General features: G+C 44.2%; 1 protein-coding gene across 1 annotated transcript in view; it reads right to left on the minus strand.

The window, feature by feature from the left end:
- Positions 1 to 15,828, minus strand: part of DIS3 (DIS3 homolog, exosome endoribonuclease and 3'-5' exoribonuclease) — a 39,495-nt gene that overhangs the window by 4,140 nt on the left and 19,527 nt on the right. The window contains exons 12-18 of the mRNA XM_044285280.1: positions 13,567 to 13,668; positions 9,871 to 9,935; positions 9,242 to 9,326; positions 8,235 to 8,362; positions 6,194 to 6,280; positions 5,866 to 6,022; positions 2,439 to 2,653 (exon numbers count right to left, since the gene is read on the minus strand). Of these exons, the coding sequence (XP_044141215.1) occupies positions 2,439 to 2,653; positions 5,866 to 6,022; positions 6,194 to 6,280; positions 8,235 to 8,362; positions 9,242 to 9,326; positions 9,871 to 9,935; positions 13,567 to 13,668 (839 nt within the window). The remainder of the gene's footprint in view (positions 1 to 2,438; positions 2,654 to 5,865; positions 6,023 to 6,193; positions 6,281 to 8,234; positions 8,363 to 9,241; positions 9,327 to 9,870; positions 9,936 to 13,566; positions 13,669 to 15,828) is intronic.

Raw genomic sequence — 15,828 nt, forward strand, 5'->3', positions numbered from 1 at the left:
TATGGTAAAATCTGGAGATTTGATGCCCCGACCGCCCTAGTGGAGTGAGCGGTCAACCAGAAAGGGGACTCCCGACCCTTCGCCACATAAGCTTCCTTGATGGCAGACCTAATCCAATGGAAGATGGTCGCTTTGGAGGTTTGTAAACCCTTACGTGAGCCCTCAGGGATAACAAAGAGAGAGTCAGATAGACGGAAGGACTCCGTTAGCTGGAGATACAGCCGAAGCGCCCGAACCACATCCAGACAGCACTACCTTGTCCTGAGGAAGGAACACTTGGCCAAGGCGAATGTCGAGGACCATGCCTAGGAATTCCATCCTCTGACTGGGAACCAGGGAGTACTTGGTGTGATTCACCAGCCAGCCGAACTGGGACAGCACGGACAGGGTGATGTGGAGGCTGGATAGGTTGTCCTCCCGGGACGGAGCTTTCACCAGAAGATAGTCTGGGTAGGGTATTACGGCAACTCCCCTGGCACGGAGAAGTGCGACCAGAAACACCTTGGTAAAGACCCTCGGGGCAGATGCCAGGCTGAAGGGAAACGCCACAAACTGAAAATGCAAAGAACCTACCGCGAAACGAAGGTACCTCTGATGAGACTGAGCTATGGGGACATGCAGATAGGAGTCTCGGATGTCGAACAACAGAAACTCGCCCACCTCGAGGGAAGCAATCACCGACCTGAGGGACACCATACGAAAGTGGCGGATTCGGACGAAATAATTGTGCGCCTTCAGATCCAAAATGGGACGAAGAGCACGGTCATTCTTGGGAACCGTAAAGAGGTTTGAGTAAAACCCCTGAAAACGTTCCGAGGTCAGGACAGGAACAATCACCCTGTGCACATTAAGGGAATGAATGGCCTGAAACAAAAAAAAAAAAAAAAAAAAAAAGGGCGCCCAGGCAGGGGACCTGGGCGGCTGGCAACGACTGGAAGAACCAACCCGTGGGAAGGGTGGAGAATTCTATTTTGTACCCGGAGGAAACTACCTCCAGAACCCAGGCGTTGTCCACAGTTGCGCTCCATTAATCCTGAGTGGGGGAAACCAGTCATGCAGATAACAGCTTTGCAGACTGGGATTTGGAAGGCTTAGGGCGGGCATGCCAGGAGGGCTTTGCCTTGAAGGAGGGACGAGCAGTATGCAGCCTAGGCTAGGTAAAAGCTGGGGCCTCAATTAATGCAGTGTCAGGGAAAGGAGCGCTGTCTGCGGGACAGAACTGCTGGAGACCGGGGGCCCTCTGAACAGGTGAGAAGCGACGCCCAGGGAGGGCAAAAAAAAAAAACCCGGGCAAACGAAAACACCAGGGGCCCGAAAACAGGGCAGGTAAGTTGTGGCCCAGTCCCAGGCAAAAGCCAGGGACTAAAGTAAAGGAAGGCCAGGGAAGAGAAAGATAGAGGCCCAGCTAACCAAAAGGGGAGGTGTGTGGGACTCCGGAAAGAAGGGAGCCCCTCCACAAGGTCAAAAATTTACCCCACCTCCCAGGCTAACAGTGCTGGGTCAGAATCCAGGAACTTCTGGATTGCAGGCAAACAACTTAACCTGGGGAGCCGCAGACCATGCTAGAAGCAGGGGGAAAACAAGGGGAATAGGGGGACCTCTCAGGCCCCCTGAATAAGGTGCTCCCATCCCCTGGCAAAAGAGGGGAACTAATCCTAAACCCATGGGACAGGGACGCAGGGAGAATACTCACCATCTGACATCTTTAGGCGCAGCAGGATCACCCCTTCTGCGAACTCGCACATATGTGGGATTACCGGCATGCCACTGCGGATGCAGTAATGGGGGACTGGGTTACCGGCGAGGTACTGTTTAGAGTATGCACCCGCAGGGGGTGCAACTAAAGTGGATATCTACCATCCTGCAGGAGAAGAAAAAAAGAATAAAATAAACTAAAAAAAAAAGCAGGTCATGTCTGCCTCCTACGGACACTAGACTAAAACTGGTTAGTTAAGTCTCTGAGCAGAGGGTATAGCCCATCTGGGTGGAGCCAACACCTTTCTTTTCTAGTGTCAGCCTCCTAGTGGCAGTTGAGCATATACTCTTGGTGCTGTGTCCCCCAATGCCATTCACGAGAAACATGGACACTGGTCGTGTGCACCCCGCATTGCAGACACCCACTGACTTCAATGGGTCCGTGATCCGCATGTTGTGGCCAAAGATAAGATATGTCCTACCTTTTGCTGCGTGGTCGCACAGACCCAGAAGCCCTATCTTTGGCAGCACCATGATGCGGGGTGCACACAGTCGTGTTTTGCAGATCTGCAGTTTGTGGACTGCAAAATGGACATGGTTGTGTGAATGCACCCTAATGTAGTTTTCATCCCATTTGTGAACCGATGCAAAAACGTTCATTAACATATGCCAGTTTTTGTCTGGTGCCCATGACATTTCTTGGTGGGATCTTTGCCCACTTTCAATTATTTATCATTACAAACCTTCTGATGGGCGAAGTGAAATGTGTATAAATGGGTGAGGCTAGACCATAGTGATGGAAGTCGCTGTCCATTCCAGAGCAGAAGTATACCGCCTGCATCATGCATCTAGTTGCTAGGATTCTCAATAATGTGTTCAAATAGGGAAATTCGGCACATTCTGCTTTATCTAAAGAGTCAGCTAGAGCTTTGGCGGAGTCCGTTTTAATCTCTAGATTCTGGGGGGGAAAAGGAGGAGGATAAGAAGTTTTGGTCATGTTCAAACTACAATACAGATTATGTGCTGCATGAAAAGAATTACAATATTTCATAAAAATAACACTCGAGTACAGCCTTGGTTTAGATCAGGGGTGCACAACCTTTTCTGGTTGGGGGCCACCTTGTCAGCCTGAACCATTTCCTAGGGGCGAAAATAAAACTTAAAAGGGGTATTACCAACTGAAATACTATGTTTACGGCAGTATATATCAGAAATGTCTAGTTACACTTCCAGGATTCCCAACTAATGGAAGAATACATGAAAAATACATGTGAGCAGCCACAAGACCTAGACATACATTTCTGTTGAGGGTTGGGGGCTGCACACAATAGTATCGAGAGCAGCATGTGGCCCCCGGGCCGCAGGTTGTGCACCCTTAGTTGAAATTTTATGAAGTCTATTATTTTAGGAAATTATTCATTAGACAATTCAGTAAAGGGGGTTGTCCCACAAAGAATATTCTTTTGTACTTGCATGTAATTAAAAATGTAGTATAGCCACTAAGCTATTCAATAAAAATATATCTGTATAGCGCCACCGACTGTTTGCCATTTATTTTAATTTCTTTGTCCACCTCACTGATCTGGTCGCACATGCTCAGCTCCATCTTACAACTGCCCCCTGAGTTGTGATAGGGAGAGATCTGCAAAAGAAAGGTCATGCTCCCTGAAAAAGGACACACCCTCTGAGCTGCCAGCTTGAAATAAATCTATAAGAGCCACTGAAGCAATGAATGGGGATATCTCTGGATCCACGTGAGGTACAGGGCTGGTTCTCTGTTTGTCAAGAGATACTGTCATGTACTACATGATGCCTGATTTTCATTTTTTACATCAATCACGGGGTAGCCCCTTTAACAGAACATGACATTGCTACAGTTTACCCTTCACAATTTCAAATACAAGAGTGTGGCAGCAGTAAGAAGAACACAACTGAAAAAATTACATAAAAGCTCCTAGCAGCGGAGCGCCCCGGGTGCCGGCTCTGATGGGGGTGCCAGCAGGCCCAGAAGCAATGAGCGCTTCCATCAATACAGATGTAAGCGCTCATTGCTAAAGCGCTGACACCCGTGACCCAGTCCCACATACTGCGGCAGGGCAGGGAGCAGACCGCATAGTTCCCTGCCCCGCCGCCGATCACCGCAATAGGCCTCAGGCCTAGTAGGCCTGAAGCCTATGCGATAGCGAAATCAAGGCGCAGGCGCGTGTGATGACGTCATCGCGCGCCCCTGTGCCGGGACTCAGCAGCACAGTGCCGGGACTCTGCTAAGTATTTAGCTTTTAGGGTTTCTTTCTTTTTCCTTTTATGTGGCAACTTTGGAGGACATGAGGGGGGTGCACACAGGAGGACGTGGGGGGAATATGGTGGGATACTGTGTGGCAATTTATTATGGGAGGGATGGCAATGTGGGGGGACACTACTGTGTGTGGGGGGGGGGGGCAGCGTGGGGGCCTTGCTATTAAGGAGGCACTGTAGGGGCCATTCTATTATTTCTGGGGACACTATACAGGGATTATTACCTGGAGCACAATATAGGGTGGTATTATTACTGGGTGCCCTCTAGGGGACATTATAGCTGCTGTAGACACTATAGGGACATTTGGGGTAATTTATCAAACTGGTGTAAAGTAGAACTGGCTTAGTTGCCCATAGCAACCAATCAGATTCCACCTTTCATATTGGACAGCTCTTTTGGAAATCAAGTTCTACTTTACACCAGTTTGATAAAAGACTCCAATTATGTCTATAAGGGTCCATTCACACGTCCGTTTTTTCTTTCCTGATCTGTTCCGTTTTTTGCGGAACAGATCAGGACCAGATCTGGACCCATTCATTTTCAATGGGTCCTGGAAAAAATCGGACAGCACAATGTGTGCTGTCCGTTTCCGTTGTTCCGTATGTCCGTTTAATTATAAAACATGTCCTATTATGTTCCGCAAAAATCGGATCCTGGTACAATGCAAAGTCAATGGATCCGCAAAAAAACGGAAGACATTCGGATGTCATTCCGTATGTCATCCGTTTTTTGCGGATTCCGTTCCTGGAAACACATAACAAATATTATTATTTTTTTTCATTTTTTTTTCAATGAATTCCAAACAACTTTATTTGATTATTGAAATTTATACATGTTTCCGTTTTTTGCGGATCCGCAAAAAACGGATGACATACGGAAACATTTTCAGGAACAACAGATCCGCAAAAAACGGACCGAAAATCGGGATATAGGAAAATACTGACGTGTGAATGTAGCCTTAGGGTCACTATTCTTTCAGCAGTATAGTACCTGGGGCATTAGGGGGGTACAACAGGCACAGTATTGGGGGTGACAGCAGGATGACACTGTGGGGACACCAGGATGGGGAGGTTGATGTAAAAATTGAGAAATCTAACGTGTCTGTGTTACAAACTCTGTAGAGACGAGATGCAGCTGAAATAATTTCTAATGGCGGTCTAACGGAGGAGAAGAGGAAAGAGCAGGTCTACATGACAGGAGATATCCCTGGATGGAAGAGGTATGTGGTCAAGTATTGGGGGGAGGGGGGGTGCCAGAGAAATGACCCGCCCCGGGTGCCAAACACCCTGGGCACGCCACTGGCTCCTAGAGCCATGGAAATGCAGACATTTTTAAACAAGACTGTCCCTTTGTTGCATTAGCTCACGTGTGAATTAAAAGTTTACATCAGAAATGTAAGGGCAGAGATACGTCATAGGAATGTCCATCAGTGATGTGAGTAAACCGAAACGAATGATAAATAATTGAATGAAGTTTATCCTTTTCTTTAAATCTATGGCCAGCATAACATGTAAATGTAGTCAGGAGTGACTAAATAAAGCAGTTAAAGCTCTTTTAAGCGACAACCTAAAATTGCACTGAAAAGGGATCTTCTAGGGGGTGGTATCCTCAGAGAGGATGGCCAGTATGGATAATACAGTGAAACCTCTCTCTCTCTCTCCGACGAGCAACTCATAAAAACTATTTTTCACTTCAATGTGATCATCTCAGATTTCACTGTATATGGTGGAACTGAAAATGTGCCACAAGAAATCTAGTCTGGATAAGGAAGTGGTCTTTTCAAAGGGGTGGTCTCTTTGGAGGGCTTCAAAAAAAACAAAACAAAAATAACACAAAATACAACATTCTATCAGTATAATGCAACAAACCAGCACCTTGGAGCGCGTAGCTTTTACAAGGATGTCATAATTTCCGGGTGGCGGGGCTGGATGCTTACGCAGTAAGGCATATTCTGGAAACTCATCATAAATCTTCTGTGCCACAGAAATATTAGCAAGCAACATGAACTCTTCCACCATTGAATTGGTGTCCCTAAAAACAGGGCAGAAAAGTAATACAATCAAGTGAACGTGAAACTGCTCAGAGAGTTACGCCTGATCTAAAAGACTATACAACATAATGATGATGTTTAATACAAGAACACAATGAAAACCTAGTTACAAACAAGTATACAGAACAGTTAACAAAAGAAGACAAACATACTTAAGTTCCTTGGTCTGGAGGTCTATGGGGTCATGAGTTTCACTATCCATATGAAATCGAACCTCAGGAGAAGAAAGTGTTAAGGCTCTGTAACACAAATGAAAAGACTTCAGTTACAGTGCTTGACAAATTCATAAAATATTGTGAAAAATAAACAGGGCCAAGCTCCCTAGGACTGAATTATATGAAAAGAAGCTACTTGGCTCCTTTTAGGATACCAGCAATAGTTTGGAGGGTTATTCCGATACCTGTATAGGCCAAAAGGGGGTCTTGTGTCCTGTTTGGACAGAGCAGCAATTGAAAATGTTCCATTGACCGACTATGGGACTGACAGACATAGCAAAGTGCAGCGCTCTACTATCTTTGTCAATCCTATAGACTTTAAATAGAGCAGCACCACACATGCTTGACCACCAATCCATTCAAACAAGGGACATGGGAAAAGCGTTGTGCCAATCAAAAGGGGGTCTCATTAGTTGGACATCCATCAATCTAGCACTTCTCACTTATCCAGTGTGCCACAGTGTGTGAATCCATAAATCCCTCATAAATCATGGAAATTCCTCATAAATCCCTTCCCCCACCACCCTCCAGTGTTTTTAAGATTACATCAGGGTGGATGCAACAGATTTATTAAAGCCAATAGGAATTCTCCATATGGTAAATTCACATAACCGCTAAAGTGAGGGAATGTAAGGGTGCTGTGGTAAGGAATTCCTGGAAATCAAATTACCAGCAAGTCTAAGAGTATTCAAGAATAAAGACCATTTTTCAAAAAACCTTTTGGTCAATTTATCTTTATCTGACAATGTGAAAATCCAGTCCATGTTGAACAGGAATGTTGTTTTAGCCTGAATAAAGGGGATAGAAGGAGTTTCCGAGTCTAGCCATTGATTTAAAATACTCTAGTAGCAACCACCCAAATATGTAATAAAGCCTAATCTTGTCTAGGGAGACATTGCTGTTCCTCAGATAACATGTCCACTGAGGAGTAGCAGTGAAGGTTATATTGTAAGTTAGTAATATGTGGGATCGCACCTGTGCCCACAATTCTTGAATATGTGTGCAGCCCCACAGATGATGGAATAGATCTGTGTTAGGAGTATTACATTTAGAGCAAGAATAGGTACAATCAGGAGACATTTTATTTTTAATGTAAGGTGTCACATAATCTCTATGAAATATCATTAAGGCCATATCCGTATAGCTACTGACTGGGGTATTTTTGTATTTTCAGAGTAGCTTCCAATAATGTTTTGACTTCAAGGTTTGGAAAGTCCTTGATCCATTTCCCTGGACCTGTGGCGACTATATCCCAATCTATTAATGGTCTAAGACATCTGTAGTTAGTACTTAGTGGAATAGATCTGTGTTCTCGCTCTTGAGAAATACATTCAAGCAAGCCCCTCTAGAGTCCTCCGGAATATTATTCATACAACGTTGAACAAAACTACGGGCTTCTAGATATATAAATTGATTGTAAATAAATGCCGGGAATCATTGGGAGGCCTCAGTAAAAGGGATAACTGAGTAGCTTGAATCTAACATGTCAAGAATCCAAATACAGCCCTGAGATGTTAAGGTGTCAATTTATTCTTAAAATTTATAGGAGAAAAGATGCTCCGGAACTGTTAATTCATGGACATTACAAGAATTTTCTAAAAATGTCACAGGTCTGCTTAATGTTTTTGGCAAATGCCCAGAACAAGGAAAGAACCTGGGAAGTGACCACCTCATTTATTTGATAAACAGATAAAAGGTCTGGTAAAAATACAATACAAAATCAGTGTCAAAATCACTATAACAATGATGGAAACCAGAGACAGATGGCCAAACAAGTCACACTAGGGTGCCTGCTTGGCCTAGGTCTTATCTTTCGAACCAAACACGGGAGGACTTTAGTTTAGAAGGAACATGTCTTGTCTTAGAATAACTTATCTTCTACCGCTATGTCTCTTTACCAAACAAATATTTCAGTGTCCATGACAGATTGCAAAAGTTTATAGTAAAAGGTCAGAAACAAAAATATTCAATACTTTACCCATTATCTATTCTCCGCTTCTTCAAAATCTTTGCTAATTTATTCAGCTGACGGAGACTTTTGGTAATCTCATCATTCATGTTGGGAGAATCAATTCTCATCTGTGCTTCTGCATAGGTAAGGGAAGCCTGCAAGAGGGAAAGTTAACAACATGCAATTCCATCAGCAGAATACTTTTAGCTCTGTTTAGCAAAATACAAATGTTACTGCTAAATAATTAAAGGGAAACATAAAATCTGAAAAATCAGAACCCATTACATTAAAGGGGTATTGTGGTTACATTAAGTTATACAACTATTTTACATTAAATTTACAACTATTAGATCTGTGAGGGTCCTATTGGTGGGACTCCCAGCGATCACAAGAATAGGGGTCCAATATCTCCCTGAAATGAAAAGGCCGCTCCATTCATTCTGGCTATCTCCGGAATTCCCATAGAAATGAAGGGTGCTACACTAAATGCTGAACTAGTAGGAGCTAAAGCCAGGGGTGTACACAGATATCATAGGGCCCCATAACTAAACTTAGCATGCTCCCCACCCATCAAGTAAGGTTTCAGACAGATTTATGAATTTTTTATTTACCAGACTTCTATGTTAGAAAAATTATAAATATTTTATTCATTCTGCACACCATCTTTCTCAATGTATTTACACCAGCGAATAACTAAACCTCCCCCATACAGCTTTATGTCTCTCACTTCCCTTCACATAGTACGTTATTAAACAGGCTCCACAAAAAGGAGCTCCGTGCCCAGAAATTTGTAGTTACCATTGAACACAACGGTAGCTGTAAAATCGTTTTAGGAAAATGCTGTGAATTGGTGTTGGGAAGCAGCAGAAGTGGTTCAGCGCTGGACCACCTCTCACCAAGACCCATAAGCACTGGTGTGATATGCCTCCATGGTAAGCAAGCCACTGCCTAAACTCATGGGCGTACAACTAGATATACCATCCATCTCATAAGCAGCACATCTGAAAGAAAAAGAATACACACACAGAACTCACTTTTGAGTTGATAACACTTTTGGTAAATGTTGTGTTAATGATTTCAGCATTCTGGTTTAGCTCCCAAATGCAGGAAAACGCCAATCTGCAATAAAAGATAACATAGAACACAAAACGTAGATTTCAATTTCAAGAAATATTGTGGAATATACACATTGTGACACAGTGAGAGGTTTGATCTGGGAAAACAGGTATTTTCCTCCCAACATGTGCTGCTGGGCGGATTTACAGCCAGTTGAGGTCAAATACCGGACTGGATTTTAAGTGCCGGTCTGTGTTTTGGCAGCACCTGGCTGTCCTTAAATAGGCAGCTGGGCTCAGAAGCCGTGTCTCTGTGTTGGGATCTGGGAGCCTTGTGTCTGGATGAAGGCTTGCTACCTGTTTGGTGTGAAAACAGGTTGGTGCTGCTATGGCAAGAACTCTGAGGCAGAATTGCCGCATGGTGTGAATTACCACCAACACCGCAAGGTGACTTTGTTTGATATGACTGCTTGTTTTGTCACTTGCCTAAAGTGTGACTAAAACACTGAACTGTTTGATCCAAAGAACTTGTTGTTGCCTCTATACTGAGCCTGCTAATCCTGTCTACCAAAGCGAAACCCCACAATATATATATAAAATGTACATACCGGTCCACTTCTGATCTTAAAGAACATAGGTTTGAACTGAGGAGATCTGGGACCATGTCAATCCTCTGAAAGGAGAAAACAAGATATTAGTATTCTTTGATGTGTTAGCAGTAATAACTCATGGTGATCAAGTGCAACAGAAGCAGATTTTTACAAATATGCTAAAAGCACACCAAGTAAAGGGAATGAGGGGACCCCGGACATTATGGAGGGGGACGCATAGCCATACTGGCATTTGCCTGATGGCTGTTTGCCCTGTGGGATTGTCTGCCCGGTGATAGCTAGTTTATTTTGGGAGGCAATTTGGGCGGGAAAAGGGTTTCCCGCTCTTGTGGGATCACTGGGCAGAAGAATAATTCTGCCCAGTGAGCGTCCTGCAATTGGTGGGATTTTTAGCCTATGTTGTCCCAGGGTTTAGGGGAAGGTTAGCGGAGCCCTGGAGACGACAGCTGATTGGCTATTAGGATGCTGAGGGGGCTATAATTGTCCGTGCTCCGCAGGCTGGGCTTGTCTTTGACTTGAACCTGCCTGTGGAGCCGGATTCTGTGTGCCCCTCCCGCCCGCCCTTATGTATGGTAGGTATTTGGGGCCGTGAGTGATGTTGGGTGAAGTAATGATAGTCGTCCCGTGATGGGATGGACTCTGATATATATATATATATATATATATATATATATATCTATATCTATATTATTGGAGTCTGAGCTTATGACTAGGCTCTTAAAAGTTTAAGTTAAGTTGTATTTGGTATTTATTTAATAAATCAGTTCCGTTTACCTCCACTCTCTAGTCAGTGAATTTTATTGTTGATGGTATGCTTGTTTAATAATTTTGCAGGTTGGGCACAATATGCCATGTCGTTTTATACAACCAGTAGCGCTACAATTTCTTAATGCAACCCAGTTAGGTTATTTTGATCAACCTTCCGATTTTTTATTCTAGTTGTCTTTCCTCATATTGACATTACAAAAGGGTCCGCAAATCTGTGTCATACTAGTCATGGGCAGTATCCAAAATGATACCACTGTACCGATGGAGAAATGGTTACTGCAAAGAATGAAAGTTGTGAGTATTTTTAATAGACCACCAATATTGCTAAAGGTATACTGAAAAAGTGATAAAACTTAACTTTTAATAGTTATTTCTTATAAAATAGTTGGTAATGGTGCATACAAAAACAATACATTAAATGGAGCCTCTATCAAAGAAAGTCCTCACTATACAATCAAATCCACGAGGACAAAATAACTTTGTGAAGTAGAAATAAAAGTGCACGGCGGCACCTTAGATGAAAGACCATTTGTCCTACCGCTCCGTTAATTGGTTCCTATGTACAGCCGTTTCTCTCGAAGACTTGATGTGAATTATCCTTGGAAGAGTGGAATTGCTGCAAGAAGGGATAGGGGTCGGGACTAAATATCCCTAATAATGCCCTATGCTGGGGGTGCTACACTGGCCCCGATGACCTAACCACAGACCACCCGCCCTGACAAGGGCAACCCCGTCCGGAACCTTTCCCTGAATAGACTGACCCTGGTTAGCCCTCTCCTACTAGATCCCTACATGTACGTTTCGCTTTGGGATGAGTACAAAGCTCATCAGGGGAGGAGAATTGATGAACAAAAGGTGCGAGTGATGGGGTACTAACTCTGCACCTGTATATTCAAAATAATAGGAACCAAGTCCAGATGTGGCTTGGGTTCACAAATCTAAGAGGGGGGAGGGAAGGGACAGTGGATGGATGCCCTCTTCCTCCTAACAGGGAACTAAGACTATCCGTGGGCTTGATGTAGGGATATTTAGTTCCGACCCCTATCCCTTCTTGCAGCAATTCCACTCCTCCAAGGATAATTCACATCACGTCTTTGAGAGGAACTGCTGTACATAGGAACCAATTAACGGAGCGGTAGGATAAATGGTCTTTCATCTAAGGTGCCGCCGTGCACTTTTATTCCTACTTCACAAAGTTATTTTGCCCTCGTGTATTTGATTGTATAGTGAGGACTTACTTTGATAGAGGCTCCATTTACTGCATTTTGTTTGTTTGTATGGACCATTACCAACTATTTTATAAGAAATAACTATTAAAAGTTACGTTTTATAACTAATTAACCGCAGATCACTTTTTCAGTATACCTTTAGAAATAGTTACTGCAATGACAGTATAAATGTGTTATTAAAGGTGAAACCCAATATACCCTCAAGCTGAGGGCACCACTGATCCCAACATAGCTGACCCACTCTATTTCCTATCTGTTCCCCAACATCATGGATGGTATCTGTTACCAGAATCAAATTGCCTCCATCCATGACAACCTTGTGTGGCCGATCACAAGACAACAGAGGACCTCTAGGTGCCTGGCCCACATCTTTTTTTCAGATTCAGGGTCTCAGGAAGCCCATAGCAGAATCAAATTGCCTCCATCCACGACAACCTTGTGTGGCCGATCACAAGACAACAGAGGACCTCTAGGTGCCTGGCCCACATCTTTTTTTCAGATTCAGGGTCTCAGGAAGCCCATAGCAGTATCCCTAAATTATTACTGTCCCCAGGTTAGGATGATGCCATTTTTGTTAGAAAGCACCATCTGCAGTCAATGTATTGATGTTAAAGATATATTCGGTAGAAACAAGTTATCTCCTATACAGCATACCACTCGGATAGCCACCAAACACGAAAACAGGAACCCCCTAACCCTCGGGGGCCCCCAAATGATGAAGCAGCAGGTTTGGCATGTGCATTGTCAGAGATAACCAAGTACAGTGCTATGCTATTTCTGATACTCCTGTACAGATGAATGGAGTGGCAGTTCACATGACCAACCTGCCTCTCTGTTCATTTTTGGGGAGTCCCTAGGTGTATTGGGCCCCCTAGCTCCCCTGCCGATCTCATAGTTATCCTCTATCCTGTGGATAGGGGATAATTTGTCACTACCGGAATACCCCTTTATAGCAATTGTAAAAAGTTAAAATTTTCATGACACCCTTTCTCTATGAGCGTCTACAATCTGTCCTCCCCTACTTGGCAATGTGGGAGCCTGTAACTAGGCCGACACATTTATTTAGCTGTCAGCACGCTCTAATAATTAGTGACTGGGCAAAGCTGGTGATGTTGCCTACTGGCGTCTGCCCACCCAACCCATTCTGAAACAGCACATCAGAAGAAAACCCACTGGAAATAGAGGCTAGGCAAGGGTGGTCTCGGAAGCCCAGCAACAATAATTAAACTGCTGGGGTCCTAATGCAACAAGCATTTTGGGGGTCATTTATCAAACTGGTGTAAAGTAGAAATGGCTTAGCTGCCCATAGCAACCAATCAGATTCCACCTTTCATTTTCCAATGGAACTGTCCAAAATGAAAGGTGGAATCTATCTGGTTGCTATGGGCGACTAAGCCAGTTGTACTTTACACCAGTTTGATAAACCTCCCCCTGAGATGTAAATCTGGCACTGCCCAGCATGCAAAAGAGGCCGAGCAGGATTAACAACTAAGAATGAAAGAAAACTTTCCACTTTTTATATCTCAAATGGAAACCAAAGATTTATGGACCAGATCTGCACACCCAGTTGTAGTGTTGTAATCTACATTGGCACCAAAATATTTCTGTAAATAGCCCTTCTAGGTGAAAAATAAGCCAAAGGCAGAAGAAAGGTTTTACTATTTCATCATAAAAACCATTCCCATCTGATAGTTACCTTCTCACAAAGGTATACGGTGGTTCCTCTGTTTGCAGCTTCCTGGTCCAAGGCATTTCCAGGTCTTATAAAATGACTTACATCTGCAATATGAACTCCAACCTACAAGTAATAACAATATAAAAATCAAGATATTCACTCACTTAGAGGGCATCTGTCCGCAGATTTGTATCTATAAAAACTGGCTGACCTGTTACACGTGCTCTTGGCAGCTGAAGGCATCCGTTTGTCCCAGGTTCATATGTGCCCGCATTGCTGAGAAAAACGAAGTGTTAATATATGCAAATGAGCCACTAGGAGCAATGGGGGCGTTACTGTTACTCCTACAGGCTCTGCTCCCTCAGCAACTGCCGCGCCCTCTCCACTTTGCCAGGGTCAGGTGTGGTGAAATTTTCACTGCCTGGTCCTGTCAAAGTGCAGAGAGTGCGGCAGTTGCAGAGAGCAGAGCCTCTAAGTGTAACGATAATACCCCCGTTGCTCCTGGAGGTTCACATGCATATATTAAAACATACCTTTTCTCAGCAATGCTGGCACATATGAACATGGGGCCAACACAGATGCCTTCAGCTGCCAAGGGCACATGTAACAGGTCAGCCAGTGTCATAGGTACAAATCTGCTGACAGGTGCCCTTTATTATATGTGCACAGTATATGCACTGGTTGACTTTACAAACCACTTAAAGGAGTATTCCAATAGATTGGCGGATAAATGTTAAATCGGTCAGGCCAAACAGCCGCTCCGTACTTATCCATGGAACTGCCAGAAACAGCCGAGCACAGAACTTCCACAGACTTTGACCATCGTTCCATTCAAATGAGGGACAAGGCAATCCTGGTCTCGATCAGTGCAGATCCCAGCATTTGGACTCCCACTAATCTAGCTAGTTATACTATATAAGGTGTTCTAAATCGGAATACCCCTCTAAAGCTTCTCTCACATCTGCAACAGGGATTCAGTTCTCCTGTTTCATCATAGAAACAGAATACTTGTGTTTTGTGAAGGTTTCAATCATGTTACCACACAAAACAGTACAGCAGACTTAAAGGGGTATTCACATCACAGACAATGGGGGCATATAGCTAGGATATGCCCCCATTGTTTGATAGTTGCGGATCCCACCTCTGGGACCCGCACCTACAATGAGAATGGAGTGGTGGGCTCACTGCGCATGCAAAGCCGCTCTCCATAAATAGTTATGGGGCCGCCGAAGATAGCCGCGCGCTGGCTCGGCTATTTCCATCTGTCCCATAGATATGAATGGGAGCAGGGGCCGCGCGTGTGCAGTGCGCTCCCATTCACTTCTATGGGAGCAGCGCTTGGTGGTGGACGGAGCCAAGGAAATACAGGCTCCATCAGCCACAGCTCTCCCCGCTCCCTTCTCGTTGTAGGTGCGGGTCCCAGAGGTGGGGCCCGCATCTATCAGACAAAGGGGGCATATCCTAGCGATATGCCCCCATTGTCTGTGATGGGAACACCCCTTTAATTTTGACAGAATCTGTGATGTAGGCTCCTAAGAGGATGTGAACAAATCCTAACATATAATAAAAAAAATATATATATTTTTTTTCATGATAGCGGATAATGCAAACTAAAGCTGGCTGTATATATTAGATTTATATTTGCCAAACCACTTATTGTCTGGACCACTCACAATCTAACGTGCATGGGGGCCTCCCAATTCTCCCACAATGGCAGAATCAAGAGAAGACAAGGAGCGAGCAACAAAGGTGTCTGGTGGTGGTTACTCCCAACCCCATTCAGAAGACACACATGCTTAGCTGAGCCAAATATGCCCAGTAATGGGGAGGGCGGGGGTGCATGGGAAGTATATGGCCAACTCAGAAATTCCATTACATAATTCATGTAGTTTTATGTAAAACTATTCCTTAAAATAGACTGATTATCAGAACCGTTCTTTTTACTTATATGAGGTCATAAGTAAAAGGATCAGACATTTTATTAAGGAGCTGTTATGTGTGCCATCATCCGTATCCGATCAGTGGGAGTCCAACACCCGGGACCCCTGCTGATCAGCTGTTTGAGAAGGCACCGGTGCTCCTGTGAGCGCTGCGGTCTTCTCCACGCTTACCAATCACAGCACTGGACATAGTATAGCGGCTGTGCTTGGCAGTGCAGCTCAGCCCCATTGGCCAATAAAAAGTGTTGTCACAGGCCTAGGAAAAGCTGAGAGAAGGGCGCCACGCTACTGCAAGTGTTGCTGCCTTTACTAACAGCTGATTGGCGGAAGTGCCGGTTGTTGG

This window comes from Bufo gargarizans, chromosome 3 (genome assembly GCF_014858855.1).
Source record: "Bufo gargarizans isolate SCDJY-AF-19 chromosome 3, ASM1485885v1, whole genome shotgun sequence".
NCBI lineage: Eukaryota > Metazoa > Chordata > Amphibia > Anura > Bufonidae > Bufo > Bufo gargarizans.